This window comes from Stigmatopora argus, chromosome 12 (genome assembly GCF_051989625.1).
Source record: "Stigmatopora argus isolate UIUO_Sarg chromosome 12, RoL_Sarg_1.0, whole genome shotgun sequence".
In the NCBI taxonomy this organism is placed as follows: Eukaryota; Metazoa; Chordata; class Actinopteri; order Syngnathiformes; family Syngnathidae; genus Stigmatopora; species Stigmatopora argus.
Window position 1 is genome coordinate 1,044,963 of NC_135398.1, and position 16,089 is coordinate 1,061,051.

The 16,089-nt window shown below is 44.0% G+C and overlaps 1 protein-coding gene across 1 annotated transcript in view; it reads left to right on the top strand.

Annotated features, from left to right (window-relative positions):
* The window catches only part of LOC144085718 (uncharacterized), a 35,923-nt gene extending 23,959 nt beyond the window's left edge, over nt 1–11,964 (top strand). The window contains exons 4-6 of the mRNA XM_077615295.1: nt 2,883–3,014; nt 11,730–11,799; nt 11,868–11,964. Of these exons, the coding sequence (XP_077471421.1) occupies nt 2,883–2,932 (50 nt within the window). The 3' untranslated portion in view covers nt 2,933–3,014; nt 11,730–11,799; nt 11,868–11,964. The remainder of the gene's footprint in view (nt 1–2,882; nt 3,015–11,729; nt 11,800–11,867) is intronic.
* The last annotated feature ends 4,125 nt before the right edge of the window (nt 11,965–16,089 follow it).

Sequence of the window (16,089 nt, forward strand, 5' to 3'; positions counted from 1 at the left end):
TCATCTCACGGGATTCACACATTGGTCGGTTAACTTTGGCAGAAGAAAAATTACATTAAAAAAAAAAAAATAGATTTCCTTCCGTTGACAGGGATGGACGTTGAATCCATTTTTAATTCCGCTCCAAATTGACATGATTTTCATTTTTAAGTAGCGTAGCATCGGACGCCCGTCATCGTCAACAGCGCTAAAAAAGCAAAGACATCATCATATATATTTTTTTCTTCTTTCACGTCTCCCTTTTTTGATGCTATTCAAATAGGAATTGTTTGATGAAAGTGACTTTTCCGCCCCGAACCGGTCTGCCTTGATGGCGGCGAATCATGCAAAAGCTTGTCAGCTGTCAATCACCTCCTTAACGAGAGTACATTGAAAGGAGCGAAGGCGTGAGCCCAGGGAAAATTTGCCGTGGCGAGTGGGCGGAGACGCACGCCTTCCTCGCTCGGATGAGACGCCGCCGCGACGACGACGACGGTACCCCACGTCTTGAAGATGACACAAATTCGACGGAGGAGGCAGAGACGCCGATCCACGTGGCCCCCTTCTTTTTTTTTCTTTCCCCTTTTTCACCGCTGAGCCGCCTTAAAGTGGCAGTTTGCCGCCTGCTGATCTTTATTATTAGCACGGAAATTTCAACAAGGAGCCGAGCGTGTCGCCGTCAAAGATGTCCTTTTGATTCCGAGTCGCGAAAGTCTCACGCAGCGCGACTCGTGACTCAAACTTGGCGGGATTTGCGCTCGCAAGAAATCCACACTTTAGAGAAAAACAACACTAAACAAATAAATAACCAATTGTTGCTTTGCCATATTTCTTCCCGTCCAATTACAGCGTGCAAAATACATTATTCTTATAGAATTAACGATTGAATTAAGCATGGCAGGTTGTGAACTGGGTGTCTTGGTGACCCCGACCAATAGCAGAGCAGCATCTTTGTGACATAATTCAATTCAATGCATGGCCGTGGTTTTTGTCCCGTGTGACCTTTGACCCTTTCTCTTGTATCGCCTATCCAGAACATTTGAGCTCACCGGGAAATTCCTTTTTGGACTTGTCTGACCTTTGACCTCACAACCCCCAAATGAAATCACCTCCCCCCTTTCACATTACAAACACATCCTGAAAGTCTGATAACCTTACCTTTATTCGTTCTTGAGTTATCCCGAAGAAACCCCTGTCAAGACATAAGCTCCGCCTCTCGCCGGTCCTGCCAATAGCAATTAGCCTTCTGAAACGTGACCGACAGTAATCCCTCGATTATCGCAAATTCACTACTGCTCGAGTTTTTTTTATTCCTGCTATTTAATTTTTATTTTTTTGCTATAATTTTTTTTTTCTGCTATTATTTAATTTTTTTTGCTATTATGTATTTTTTTTTTTCAGTTATTTTAATTTTAATTTTTTTCTGCTCTTATTTAATTTGTTATTTTTTTCTGCTATTTATTTTATTTTTTTCAGCTATTTTTTTTAATTTTTTTCTGCTATTATATTTTTTTTATTTTTATTTTTCTGCTATTATTTTTGTTTTTATTTTTTTCTGCTATTATTAATGTTTTAGTTTTTTTCTGCTATTATTTAATTTTAGATATTTTTCTGCTATTATTTAATTTGTGTTTTTTTCTGCTATTATTTAATTTGTGATTTTTTTTCTGCTATTATTTAATTTTGATTTTTTTTTCAGCTATAATTCAATTTTTGATTTTTTTCTGCTATTTAATTTTTATTTTTATTTTTAAAGTTTATAAAAATGTGAAAATCCACGCTGAAAGTTGTAAGCGGAAGCCACTCTTACTACTAGGACTCAGCATTGAAGGAAAAAAAAGTTCTAATCTGGGTGACCGTGTTTGGCGATTTTTCAATGATCTCGGCCATGTTTGGTCTACGTGAACCGCGATATTCGAGGGATTACCGGACTCTTTCGTGAGATCGATTTAACATTGTTCCAATAGTATCGTTCCGTTCCGTGAAATCTGCCGCCTTCCTACGAGGACACGATTAGCTAGCCTGTTATCGCTAACGCTACGCACTTTGTCTGGTCTAGCGTTTAACCTTGGAACAATTTATCAGGGGTCGCCAGGGGTTTTTCTCGTCATATTTTCTGTGTTGCTATGCTGTCGTACCGTTCAATCCCCAGAATTTGAAACGAGCTCCTCCCCCCGAGTCCAGATAGGACGGCCGCCTTCGCAGGTGGCAAAGCGCAGGGTTTGCGCGACCCGACCCGGGCCGACGACGGCGCCGCTGTCGAGGCCGACCGACGGTAAAGACTTTGGCAGAGCCGGCCAAATCCCGGCAGGCCTCCTCCGACTGTCTTTCTCATCACGCCATCCGTCAATTCATTTGCGTAACGACCCGCGCGCCTGCTAAAACGCTAAAAGCACAAATCATCCGACGGAAGGACGCGAGGAAACGCCAGAGGAAACGGCCGTCCGTCCCCCCCAGCCCAAAATCCCTCAAAAACCGAGATGCCACAGCCAGCCGTGCGTAAATACAAAGTTGTAGAACGTCATTTCTTTGCGTTACACTTTTTTTTTTGCTGACCGTGTTGCGTGGCATTGTATTTGTTTGATTTGTATTCCCCTTATGTACATGTTTTTTCTGTCAAAAACGGGGGAAAATGAAGTATTTCTTATCTTGAAGTCATTTTTTGTTGTGTTTAAAAATGTACTTCCATTTAAAAACAAAAGGGGAATCGAGTCAACATTGTTTGATTTTTAGTTAGAGAAGTGAAGAAATACTGTTTTTATTTTTTTATTTCAACTTTTTTTCTAGTAAAAAAGGTGGAAATAAAAAACTTAAAAAACAGTATTTTAATAGTAATATAAAATATGAATTATTGCCTTTTAATCTTTGAATCATTGATTTTCAATGTCGCTTATCCTTGTCAGGGTCACGGGGTGCCGGAGCCTACCCCCACGTCGACCGGTCGCCAGTCTGAGTGGCAATCACTCCGGCACGGGGCGGAAATCGAGCCCACGCCACTTGGGCCCAAGTCAGGCAGATGAACCACTACATCATCAGTGAGTACATTTTTACACAAATATTAGTTAATGTTATGTGCATTATAAAATGAAAAGGGAAAACAGGAAATATTTTTTTACATTTTTGTATTTCAAAACTAACAGAAAAATAACTGTCAATATTTTTAAATTAATTTAATTTTCCGCAAAATACTGAAAAAAAAGCAAATAATATTCTCCCTCTATTTATAATTCTCATTCAAATTTTAGCGCGACACATTAAAATCGATACTTGCCTTTCCTTTGGGCCACACAACGCGATGCGTGGGGCCGGACAAAGGCCCCCGGGCCGTCACTTTGACACCAACCGGCCGGCGCTACAACGTGTCGCCACATTTTTTTCCCGCGCGTTTGTCGTTTCGAAACCCCGTTTTGGACCGGCTATAAGAAGCGTCGTCGCGAACTCCGTCACCTGTGAAAAATCTTCCCGTTTGAAGATGACGATAAGCGCGCCAACGCGTCGGCTGTCAATCACGGCGGAGAGCGCGCGTGCGAGCTGCGGGTGGCGCCCCGCGGAGCGCCCACGTGCCGCTGACTGACAGACGGCTGTCACCTTGGCCTCGTCACTCCCGAGCTGTCAAAATTCCTAACGACGACTGTGCGCCTTTTCCATCCGAACATCTGGAAAAGTTACATTTGAAAACGATAACACGGCGGTTAGCGCGTCGCCCTCGCCGTTCTGGGTTCGATCCCGGGCGCGTGCTCAGCGTGTGGAGTTTGCGTGTTCTCCCCGGGCTCGTGTGGGTTTTCTCCGGGTACTCGGATTTCCTCCCACTTCCCAAAAACATGCACGCTAGGCTAATTGGATGCTATATAGCATGTCCGTCGTCAGCCAATGTGTTAAAAACAAAAAAAATGGCTCCATTCTTCTTCTGGCCACCGACGCGTTTACCAGTGGTAGACGTCCAAGCCAATTAAAACGGGAGCCCGGCCGGGAACGAACGTTATCCGGAGACGGACGCCACGGGAAGTCGAGAGGAAGTGAGAGGACGCCCGAATCAATAAATATTGGGTCAGACGCGCTAACGCGGCTCTCGTGAGAGCGACGTGACCTTTGAGGAATCGGGGCCGAAGGGGGCGGGGTCAAAGGTGTTTTCTTTTTTGGCAATCACGGAGGTCCACTTGGCCTTCAAAATGAGAAACCCCAACGCAAGATGATACAAAGAAAACAAACCGGCCTCCAAAAGGGTTCGCGGCGTTATTAAATTGTGCTGATTGTTTCCTGGCCCACGTGCACACGCTTGAATTTTTTTGGCCGCCGTTGACTCCGATAGACGTCCAATCTGCAGCTCGTTTTATAAATGTAGTCCATGAATTAATATAATATGTCATCTATATCTGTATATACATGCCAAAACCTAGTGTACATATATAGAATGTGTCAAAGTGGCGGCCCGGGGGCCAAATCTGGCCCGTTGGATCATTTTGTGTGGCCCAGGAAAGTAACTGATAAGTGCCGACTTTCTGTTTTAGGATCGAATTAAAATGAAGAGTATAGATGTATATGAAATTTCTTGATTTTCCCCTTTTAAATCAATTATTGTCATTTTTTAATCTTTTTTTTTCTGTTTTTTTAGTTCAAAAATCATTTTGTAAAATCTAAAAATATATATAAAAAAAGCTAAAATAAACATTGTTTAAGATCTATAAAAAACGGAATATTCAGGGCTTTTAATCCAGTTCTTTTAATCCATTTATTAAAAAAAAAAATCTAAATATTCTATCTAAAAAGGTCCGGCCCACGTGAAATCAAGTTGACGTTAAAGCGGCCCACGAACCAACCCTTGACACCGTTGATATATAGTATGATGCATATACTAAATACATAAATAATAACACATATACTTGTACATATGTAAATGTATAGCATTTTTTTTGCATTTTATTTTTGTTTTTCATCATTAAATGTAATGAATGAATTTAGAAGGCTAGCAACAAATGAACATTCATTCATTGGCCCCTCCCATTCACCATCATCATTTGCGCATAAAAAGTTTCATTCGTCAATGAGGCTAATTATCAGTCAAATAAAAAAAAAAGGAAGAAATTTCCGCTGCGATCGACAGCAAAACAAAATGGCAGCTGAGGGGAAACGGAATAGCGGCGAGCGCATTAGCGCCGGATTGTTCCGATGTCACGCCGATGGCACTGATGAAGACGGATTGCTTGTTTTCAACACGGAAACTCCCCCGCTCAACATGAGCCAATCCCGGCCCCCCCTCCCTGTAAAAAGTGGCGCGTTCCGTGCCAGTTTTTTTGTTTTTCTTTTTCACGCGGCCATTTCCCGCGCGTCCCAGCTGATGAGGCCCGAGGCTCGTAATCTAATCCCGTCGCTCTGATTAAAAGTGCAGCTGTCCGCTAGCGTGAATTCTTGCACAGTGGCGCAATCGCGGGCGCCACATGTGCCAGCCCGACTGACCGAGCGACCAATGGCTGCCAATGAGTAAACAAGGAACCCTTAAAATGGGCCAAAAGCGACAGGAAGTGCCCAAAAATCAACAGGAAGTGACAAACGAAAAAGTAGCATCCTTCAAAATCAACTGGAAATGATCCAAAAATTACCGGAAGTGACCTGTGAGTACCCAAACATGGAAGCGAGGTAATAAGGAACCTTAAAACCCCCCAAAAGAAACAGGAAGTGCCAAAAAATCAGCAGGAAGTGACAAACAAACAAGAAGCGTCCTTCAAAATCAATAGGAAATGATCCAAAATTGACAGGAAGTGACCTGTGAGTACCCAAACATGGATGCAAGGTAATAAGGAACCTTAACATCCCCCAAAAGAAACAGGAAGTGCCCAAAAATCAGCAGGAAGTGACAAACAAACAAGAAGCGTCCTTCCAAATCAATAGGAAATGTTCCAAAATTGACAGGAAGTGACCTGTGAGTACCCTAAAACGGCAAGGAAGTGACACAAATTGAACTCACTGCCCACTATTAGATCTCTAATTTAATTAAACTAGTGGATGCTCATTTTTCAGCGCCATTGACGTCAAACGCCGTCAACAGCGAGCAGTAAGGGAACTTTTTTGGGGAAAAATAAACCTGAATGTGGCCCTCATCACCAATGGAATTTGACACCCCTTTGTTTGACCACTAGAAAGGAAGAAGGTCAAATAATCAGCTATTTAATTGGACGGGACACTCATTTGAATATAGGTCAATAAAAGCTGGCCCTCCGTTCCAAGGTTGAAGAGAAGCCAAATGTCAATGTTGGCTGCCAAATAAACAGCCACTGCCTTCCTGCCTTCCTTCCTTCCGTTGGACGGCGGCTCTCCAGGAGCGGAATGACAACAGCTCGTCTATTGTGTGAACGTTAAGTGGCTACTTGCGGTCGGAGAATCAAGTTAGCTAGCAGAATGGCAAGTATGCGCCAGCCACAAAAGACCCCCCGCCTGCCATAAGACCTCTTCCCACCGCCGCCCTCCCAAATTGTCACCCGCTTTGTCCCACCGTCCCTGTATTTGCTCATTCATTGCCCAAGATGCTTTTGCATCTTAAGTTTTTGTTTTGTTTTTGCTAGTAGTTGTTTAGGAATGTTTACGCATGGCTATTTCAGGGGTGTCAAAAGGGAACATTGGGTCATTTCCCATTGATTTCCAGGCTACTTCCTGTGTGTTGATGACTTTTAGCTGATTTTTGGGGTATTTCCAGGTGTTTTAGGCCATTCTAAGGTTACCTATCAACTCATTGGCGGCCATCTTAGGGCAGGGGCCGAAAGAACGAATATGACTGCGGGCGGATAAGAAATTGCGCACAGAAGTACACAGAATTGACAAAATTTTAATTCTGTATATACATAATGAATGAGTTACAACGTCAAGCCAGAATACCCCCCCCCTCATTCTGACACTTTTTGTGTCATGTCATGGGACACCGTTTCCGAGGCTCCTGCCCGCCGCCAACTTCTGTCTGCTTTTACACAAAGCGACTGAAAGCGGAGGCTTCCCAGCGCCCAAGACGGGCGCCGCCGGCCGCGTTAGCGACCGGATCGGGCAGATGGCAAGTGGAGCGTATTTAAAGCGGACCAAGAAAAAAATAGGGGGGGGCCCTGAAATCGAAGCCGGAGGGGCACCTGCGCCTCGGTTGGCGAAAGGCGATACGCCGGGCCTTCCGATGGAAGCGGGGAAACCGGAGCGGCCAGAAAGAGGGAGTCGTCTGGAACAAACCCCGGGGATCAACTTTGCTGCTTTTTTTTTTGCGTTGCCCGTCAATGAGGGCTTTGTTGGGTTTTGGCCTCGAGCGCCGTACGGACGCCACACGGACGCAATGTTCTTAACCGCGCTCGCCGTGGGTTTTTTTCTCAAGGCCGAAGCGACGGCGGGAGACGTCGGCCTCGCCGTTCTGGGGTCCAGGGTTCGATCCTGACTGTGTGAAATTAGCATGTTCTCCCCGGGTTTTCTCTGGGTACTCCCGATTTTCTTCCACATCCCCAAAAACATGCATGCTAGGCTAATTGTAAGCTAAATTGCCCCTAGGTGTGATTGTGATTGGTTGTTTGTTTCCTCGTGTCTTGTGATTGGCTGGCCACCCATTCAGGGTGTCTGCCATTGTTGGCTGGGATGGACTCCAGCACCCCGGTTCAGAAAATGACTCGCCATCTGGTTTGTGGCTTTCTTGACACGATCGTGGCTTGGCGCCAGCCCTCCCAGTCAATCTCTATTGGAGTCAAGTTCATTCATTCATTTTCTGAACCGCTTTATCCTCACTAAGGTCGCGGGGGGTGTTGGAGCCTATCCCAGCTGACACTGAGCACCAGGCGGGCACACCCTGAAATGGTGACTAGCCAATCGCAGACCACAAGGAGACAGACAACCAATCACTCGTCGCTAGGGGCAATTTTCGAGTGTCCAATCAGCCTAGGATACATGTTTTTGGAATGTGGGAGGAAACTGGAGTACCCAAAGAAAACCCATGCAGGCAAACTCTGCACAAGTGGACCGACCTGGATTCGAACCCAGGACCTCAGAGCTGCGACGCCGCCGAGCCGCTTTGGAGTCACGTCTCCGCCCAAAACGTAGCGGCGCGTCACGGGTCAAACGCTAGCTAACGGGCGAGTAGCTCAAAGTTAGCGGCTTTGTCCCCAAACTCTTGTAGCTTTGTGTCATAGACTCATTCATGAGTCACGTCCATTATGCGGACCCCTCCAGTGAGCCCCCCTCCCCCCGCTCATTCAACCTGAGAGCCCCCAGGAAAGAGAAGACTTTTCCTGCGTGCATCATTGTGTGCGGGATAAGCCTCTGCGCCCCCCGCACCATTGGAAGCTAACCAATTAGCGTCAATTGGCGGTGGTCTCTGGGGTGATTAGCATACACGCCGCGCTCTCGGGGGGCTTTGACGTTCGTCGAAGCCGTCCGGAGGAGCGCGAGAAGGCCGAGCCCGGCTTTTGTGGCCCGGCTGAGCCCGAGCGATAATAAGCGGCGCTAATGAGCTGGCTAAAGAAAAGGGGGCGGGCCACGCCCACAAAAAGCCAAATCGTCACCGACAAAAAGAGAGGGGAAAAAAGCCATTAAATATGATTAGCGCGCGGAAAGGCTGACAGTCGTGCCTGGAATTTGACGATGAAATGGTGAAACGACGAATTCTTTGGGCGCCTCAATTGAATTAAATTGATAGGCCCCGCCCACCCCCATCTTCGCCGTTTTTTCCCCTCTCCCGCTTCGGGCCAACCCCGTTAAGGTGCCGCGGGGTTTTTAGCGTGAAAATCGCCCACGACGCTGAATTAGCGGCTAATTAATCTACCGCGACTCGGAATTAGCGGCTAATTAATCCACCGCGCGCGGCTGGCGGATAACGCGACCGCGCTGGTTTGAGCCGATAATGCGGACGCCGTTGGCCAGAACGAAAACGGTCGCTCGATTGGACGTCTATCGCCGTCAATGACGAGAACGGGAGGCGGACATCCTGTTGAATGAAGACGATGCCATTGAAAACATTCTGGAAGCCCCTCCAGGAAGCCGGCGCGGAGGCGTGGAGTAAACAAACGCTGGAATGACGGCCGATGCTTATCGGCACGCGCGCCATGGCGCGAAATTGCTAACATGGCGAGAGAAGGGCGACGGGGGCGAGTCTGCGCACGTCTTGGCCACAAACGGCCTTTTCTTGGATCCGCCGATGCTAACGCGCACAAAAAGATTTTTTCCTTCCCCTATAGCCCCGCCCCCGACCGAGCAAAAGAACAAAAAGTCTGGCTATTCCCCCTCTCTAGCCTCCCCCCCTCGGACCTTTGCGTCCGTCCGGGAGTTTAGTCTGCGCCTCCTTTGCAGCCAGCGCCAGACCGGGCAGACACCCAGATCCCGCTGATTAAGTGGGATACAGGAAGCCGCCATGTAAACAGCCGGGGGAAGACAAGTCGGCGCTTTCACGGCTCACCGAATTCATCCTCGCGCTTGAAAGTCACAAAAACAAAACAAAAGGCAGACACGTTTTTTTTTTTTATCTCTCTTTCAAATTCCTTCACTCGGAAGGCGTCCGTCCGCTACGAGCCGTTCGGACGCTCCGCTGCCGTTTGGCCGGTGGTCCAATGTCCGGAAGCCATCGAAGGCCACACGCGAAGGTGGATGGAAAAAAAAAAGTCATTCACGCGGACAGGAAATGCTAAACCGCCAGCGAGCGCACTCGACCGCGTACGCTAACGTTTAGGGGTCTTTTTTAGCCGCCAAAACTGCTTTTTAAGTCAAACTAGTCACGTCCCAAATTCCATCACGTGATTGGATATTACAATCAAATGGGAACGTTTAAAAAAAAATAAAAAATAGTTTTCCACTTATATGCATATACATTGTATGTCTTTTAAAACATATTTTTGTATACTTTATACTTCCCATACTTGACTGTGTACATGTGTTGCTGCAACACCTGAATTTTAATTTAAAAAATACAGTCGTCCCTCGATTATCGCGACTTCACTTATCGGGAATTCATTTTGCTGCAATTTTGTTCTGCTATTATTAAAAAATATATATTAAAGTTCATAAAAATGTGAAAATCCATGCTAAAACGAGTAAGGCACTCTTGTCACTAGGACTCAGCGCTGGAGAAAAAAAACGTTATAATAGGGGTGACCCAACTATGCAATTTTTCGATTATCGCGGCCATTTAACCGCGATATTCGAGGGATTACTTTATCTATATAGTTTAGGTTGCTTATACAATTCCGGGCTACTTCCTGTGTGTTGCTCACGTTTTGCTGATTTGGGGGACATTTCCAGGTGTTTTAAGGCATTTTAAAATTACCTACAAACTCATTGGCGGCCATCTTAGGGCAGGGGCTGAAAGAACGAATATGACTGCGGATAAGAAATTGCGCAAAGTACACAGAACTGACAAAATTGATTAAAGTATCCAAATACTAAAATGCATTCCCACAAGTCATTAGAAATATTTTCTGGATTTTTTTGATTTTTCTTGTAATGCTAATGGAGGACATTTTTTTTGCACTTTCCTTGCTAACTCATATAAAAAAAATGCTCGTAATGTGAAATTTAGTCTCGTGACAGCAGCAACTTTTGTCAAAATATAAAGCGCTGTTACCGAGCAGGAAGTACGACACCCCCCCCCCCCCCTCTCAGCCCCTCCCCCTTTTTCCCTCCCGCTGGAAGGCATCTCTCGAGCGAGCGGCAGCTGTTCGCATTTCCTGCGTATTGGGTGTCGAGCGGGCGGCGGGCGCTCGCCCACACTTCCCGCTCTTTTTTTTTTTCCAGGTACCCATTGAGGGAAATTCGGGGACACATACACACGTACCCACACACACGACAACGAAAGCAGCTGCCGTTGTGACTCAAATCAAGCGGAGATGATTTTTGCAACTGGTTTTCTACATACGTGCGCACTCATTTAATTGCGTCATCGTCCCCTGCGGCAATATTGGATTGCCGTATTTCAGCGGGGTCAATTTGATTAGATGAGATAACTTTATTCATCCCGTATTCTGGAAATGTCATTGTCACAGTAGCAAGCGGGTGAGAATACAGACACAGGAAAAGACATTTTAGACATAAATAGGTAATGAATAAGTTAACACCAAAAATATATATATAAATAAATATACAAATAAATAAGTATAAATATATAAATAGATATCCATATAAATAAATAAATACATAAATAATAAGTCAATTAATAAATAAGTATATAAATATATAAATAAGTGTATAAATAAATACATGTATAAATAAATAAATACATAAATAATAAGTCAATGAATAAATTAATAAATAGGTATATAAATAAGTATAAATAAATACATGTATAAATAAATACATAAATAATAAGTCAATGAATAAATTAATAAATAAGTATATAAATAAATGTATAAATAAATAAATACATAAATAATAAGTCAATGAATAAATTAATAAATAGGTATATAAATAAGTATATAAATAAATAAATACATGTATAAATAAATAAATACATAAATAATAAGTCAATGAATAAATAAATAAATAAGTATATAAATAAATAAAATGTCACCATAATCTCCCCAGGGTCGTGTTCTTCGGGACTTCCTCCTCCGGCCCACTTTTAAATTTCGTATCGTGTCTCGTCGCACGATAAACTCAACGAGTCTCCACTCCTGTTTTCCATTGAGTCATATTTTTGAATTGCACTATTTCAAGAGTTATGATATTTGACTTGAGATTTAATTGGTGTGTAACATTGTGATTTCGACCCTGTAAACATCGTCTCTTCTTCAACGTTTTGTACTTTACAGGCATTTTGGAGCGTGGCTTCGCCCAACGATGCGTTCGAGGGCTCGGAGAGGGCACGACTCTTCAAGAAATGTGAGTTATCTGATTAAAAAATAATAATAAATGGATTTTTTTTAAGAAAAAAATGAATACCTACGCAGGTGACTTCCTGGTGGGGGTGACGGCTGGCAGAAGATGAGTTGCCGCATCCCGTCGGCGTTCCCGCCCGCCTTCTCGTCTCGGCCATTCGTCAGTCGGGTATGTAAACAAAAACGCGACAAAAAGCCGGCCGGCTGCCGCTTTATCTCCGCCGTTTGTCTCCCCGCATCTCGTTGGTTATCGCCGACAAGCCGGCAAAGTTTGAAAAACTCTTTCAAATGCGATAACGTTTTTTGGGATCAAGTCAAACGGAAAGGACATTTTTTGTTGTTGGCAGTTTTGCTTCCGGAGATAGCGTGCCAAAACAGTGGCCATACATTTCAAATAAAAGTCAAAACTCATATTAGTGACATTTTTTGAACGTATTATTTTATGTTTTTGTTTCAATTATTTAACGGTATTCACCAATTGGAGGCTATTTGATACATACATTTTAAGCAGTTTGCTATCAATCAGCTAAAAATGAATGTATCAAATACCCTCCAATTGGCAAACACCGTTAAATAATTGGTCTTATTGTAATAGAAATATTTGACAAACTACCATATTTTTACGACTATAAGGCGCACTTAAAAGTCTTAAATTTTCTCCAAAATAGACAGGGTGCCTTATAATCCAGTGCGCCTTATATATGGACCAATACTAAAATTGTTATCACGATAAAATCAAATAAATCAGTCGATAGGGTACACCATCTCTCACAATTATAGCAAGCAGCCCCCAACTCTACTATCTTCCCTGTCGAAAAAGTACTGCGCAGTGACTGCTGGGATATGTAGTTCTTTTGTCAATACACCCAATGGATTGTGGCCTGTATACATTGACATCAACACAGTTTTACGAAGCATGGAAGGCAGAATTGGAATAGTTACGCTAGCTACTAGCTAGCTACTATTGGCGAATGGATTGTGGCCGCCTGGACGAACGTATAAAACTCGGCGTTTTCGATGACACATTTGGACAATTGTTCAATTCGGACACAGAAAATGAGGACTTTGATGGATTTGTGGGTGATGATGACGTGAGTACGTTGTAAAATGGCTAAATGAAGTACAACCCAACTCACTTTTGCTTCTGTTGCCTTTTTAAAAACGTGGTTTAGCGTGTGGGTGTAGCGTGCAAGAACTATATATCCCAGCAGTCATTGCGCACCGGAAACCGGAAATAGAGTTCCGGTAGCCAGTGCTATTGCGGTTCGATATTCATATATAATATATAACATATGCGTCTAAAAAAAACGGTGCGTCCTTTGTGTGTTTAAAATACAGAAATAGCACTCGTTACAGACACTGTGGCTAAAAATATGATGCACCATATAGTCGTGAAAATACGGTATAGTTGAAATTTGGTAGTCTTTTTGTTCTGGGGGACCGTTTAGGTTGAAAGAATTGGTCAAATATATACAAGTAAAATAAATGAGCATATTAGAGCGGCAAAATCGTGGCCAGGCAGCCATTTTGCGCACATACTTTGGTCTCGCGTCGTCAAACAAATAAACAAAGTGCTTTTCGACGGCACCACCCAAAAATGCGCCCATGAAAGATGACTTCACCCAAATGTTGTTTTTGGGTGACATCACTTGGACCCTGGAAGCGCTTCTTTCTATTCCGGGACTTTACGAGGTCACACAAGTCCTTCCCCGATCCCCGAGTGGCACGCAGACGTTTGCGTTTGTCCCCGACCGATCCCCAGTTGGGCGGCGTTTGCCACGTAATGTTGGCTTTCGAGTCCAACAACTTTTCCATAAAGTGCGTTTGGACGCCCCGCTGACATTTGCGCCAGCCTGCCGTGTCCCCGAGGCCCGTCGCCGCGGCGCCCTAATGACAAGGCCGGGCTTTTCGGGACGGCTTTTGCGGTCGGCGAGGACGACGGGGCGGGGAGGGACGCCGTCCGTCTCGGACCCGACCGGGCCGTCGGCTTTGATTTGCGCCCGCCGCAAATTTGTTTCCAAATAAACGCAGCCAACGCGCGTGTAAACATCGGCTGTCGCCCGTATATTCGCCCTTTTGCTTTCGTGCAAGAGTGATGGGACAGATTCCCATGGGTGTGCGGGTGGAAATGGCGGCCTCGCAGTTCTGGGGTCGAGGGTTCGATCCCGGGTGGGTCCACGCTGCGTTGAGTTTGCATGTTGTTCTCCCCCGGGGGTTTTCTCTGGGTACTCCGCTTTCCTCCCACGTCCCCAAAACATGCACGCTAGGCTAATAGTAGGCTAAACTGTCCCTTGCACATATGTGTCAAAGTGGTGACATAACGGCCCTCCGGATGTCATCGAAACTACCACGTGGCGCGCGACAAAAAAATGACTTTGACACCCCTGCCCTAGCATGACTGGTTATCTGTCTCCCCGTGCCCTGTGATTAGCTCCGGCACCCCCCTTGTGAGGAGAAGCGGTTCAGAAAATGAATGAATGTTAACTTATACTTATTTACAGAAGTTCAAAAAGTCAAAACTACAAGTCATCTTTATGTGCGTAAAAAGATTGAGTTTACCAGTGCTGCTTTTTTTTTTTTTTTAAAGTTTAGTTTTAGGTTGCGGCACTACTTGACACATTTAAATTTGGGGCAGGTCAGTTTAAACTCAATTTTTTTTTTTTTGAAATGCATGCCAAACCATGTCAAAATGTAATGATGTCATCATTTTCATTTCAGACAGCACACTGGTACAGTGGTTAGCATGTGCGCCACACAGTTTTGGGATTGAGGATTTTGGCCTTCCTGCGTGGAGGTTGAGCAGCCCCTGTGTGGGTTTTCTTCGGGTGCTCCGGTTTCCTCCCTCATCCCAAGAACAGGTATGAACAGTTTAAATTGCCTAACCCTAGCTATGATTGGTTGACCTTTGTCTCCACACGCATGCATGCGAGGCTAATTGCTGCGCTAAATTGTGCATAGCATGACAGGTCATTTGTCTCCTCGTGCCCTGTGATTGGCCGGTAGCTGGGATTTGCTCCAAAGGTCACTTCTAAAATGTCGTGGTATGATGGCGCCCCCTAGAGCTCAGGCCCGGCCATTTCCGATCAGCTGATCGCATCTATTATGATGTATATCATTTTTCAAATTCAAATTTGCTTCATTCTAAACACAACTTTTAGTTATTGAGATACATCCAGATGTCGTCGTTATTGCCTCGGTCATAAAAAAATTAATATAAAATATACAAAATAAACCATTTAGTATATAATGGATTTTTTTTTACTGATAGAGATATTTTGTTGGTGAATGAAAAAGTTTAAAAGCATGAAGAATGGTAAAATTCGAAAGTAGTGATATTTCTGTCCAATGATGCTTTATTGTAGTCGAACAGCAGAGGGCGCCACAATCTAACAAAAGCCTCCTAAAACTCTTTTTTTCTGACTTTATTTGGACGGAGTGACTCGCCAAATCGATGCTACTTGCCACAAGTGGACTCTTCAAAATTGCCGTCACGAAACATTTATTAGTTTAGATGCCATTGTGGTGCTTTTCTATCCAATCGCTTATATTTTATTGATTAGATGTTAACTCAATAGCCGCCCTAGACATTAGCCATAGATTTGAATTGGACTTAAACTCATTTAGATTCACTTCAATTTAGTGGCCCTGTAATAACCACAAATACTCATTTCATAATACAAAATTGTATATCTGTAAAACTTGAATATAAAATATTTGAGGGAAACGAACATTGTGTTGGAATGAAATGGATGCCTACTTGTGATAAATTCCTCTAAATTCAATTCAGACTTTATAACCTGAAAATGCTCATTCCAAAGCGCAAAATATGTAAAAAAATAAAATAAAATAAAATAAATTAAAAATATTAAAAAATATTAAAAAATATTTTTTTAAAATTAAGTTCCAATATTTGACTAGTTTTGTTTCGCCCCGTGCAGAAATCGCAGCTGACGTTTTTTGATGGCGTCCAATCGCTTTTATTTGTGTGAATAGTGAAAAAATGGAAGGAAGGTGGATTCCCGTAAAGAATGAAAAAAAATAGCAATAAAAATTGCAGCCCTCTCTCCGATGCAAAAAAAAAAAGAAAAGACAACCCTCCCTCCCGCTCCAATATAATTTTATTAGCCGTCGTGTTAATTGAGGCGGTCTGTTAGGTGTTCCGCGTTAATGTGTCTCAATTACAGACTTGAACTCTCGGGGTCTCCTCGGTGGGGGTGGGGGGCGCCAGGAATTTATCCCGCCAATTAAAGCCGACCAAAGGATACTTTAGCGGGCCAATCTTTAGCGTCGGGGC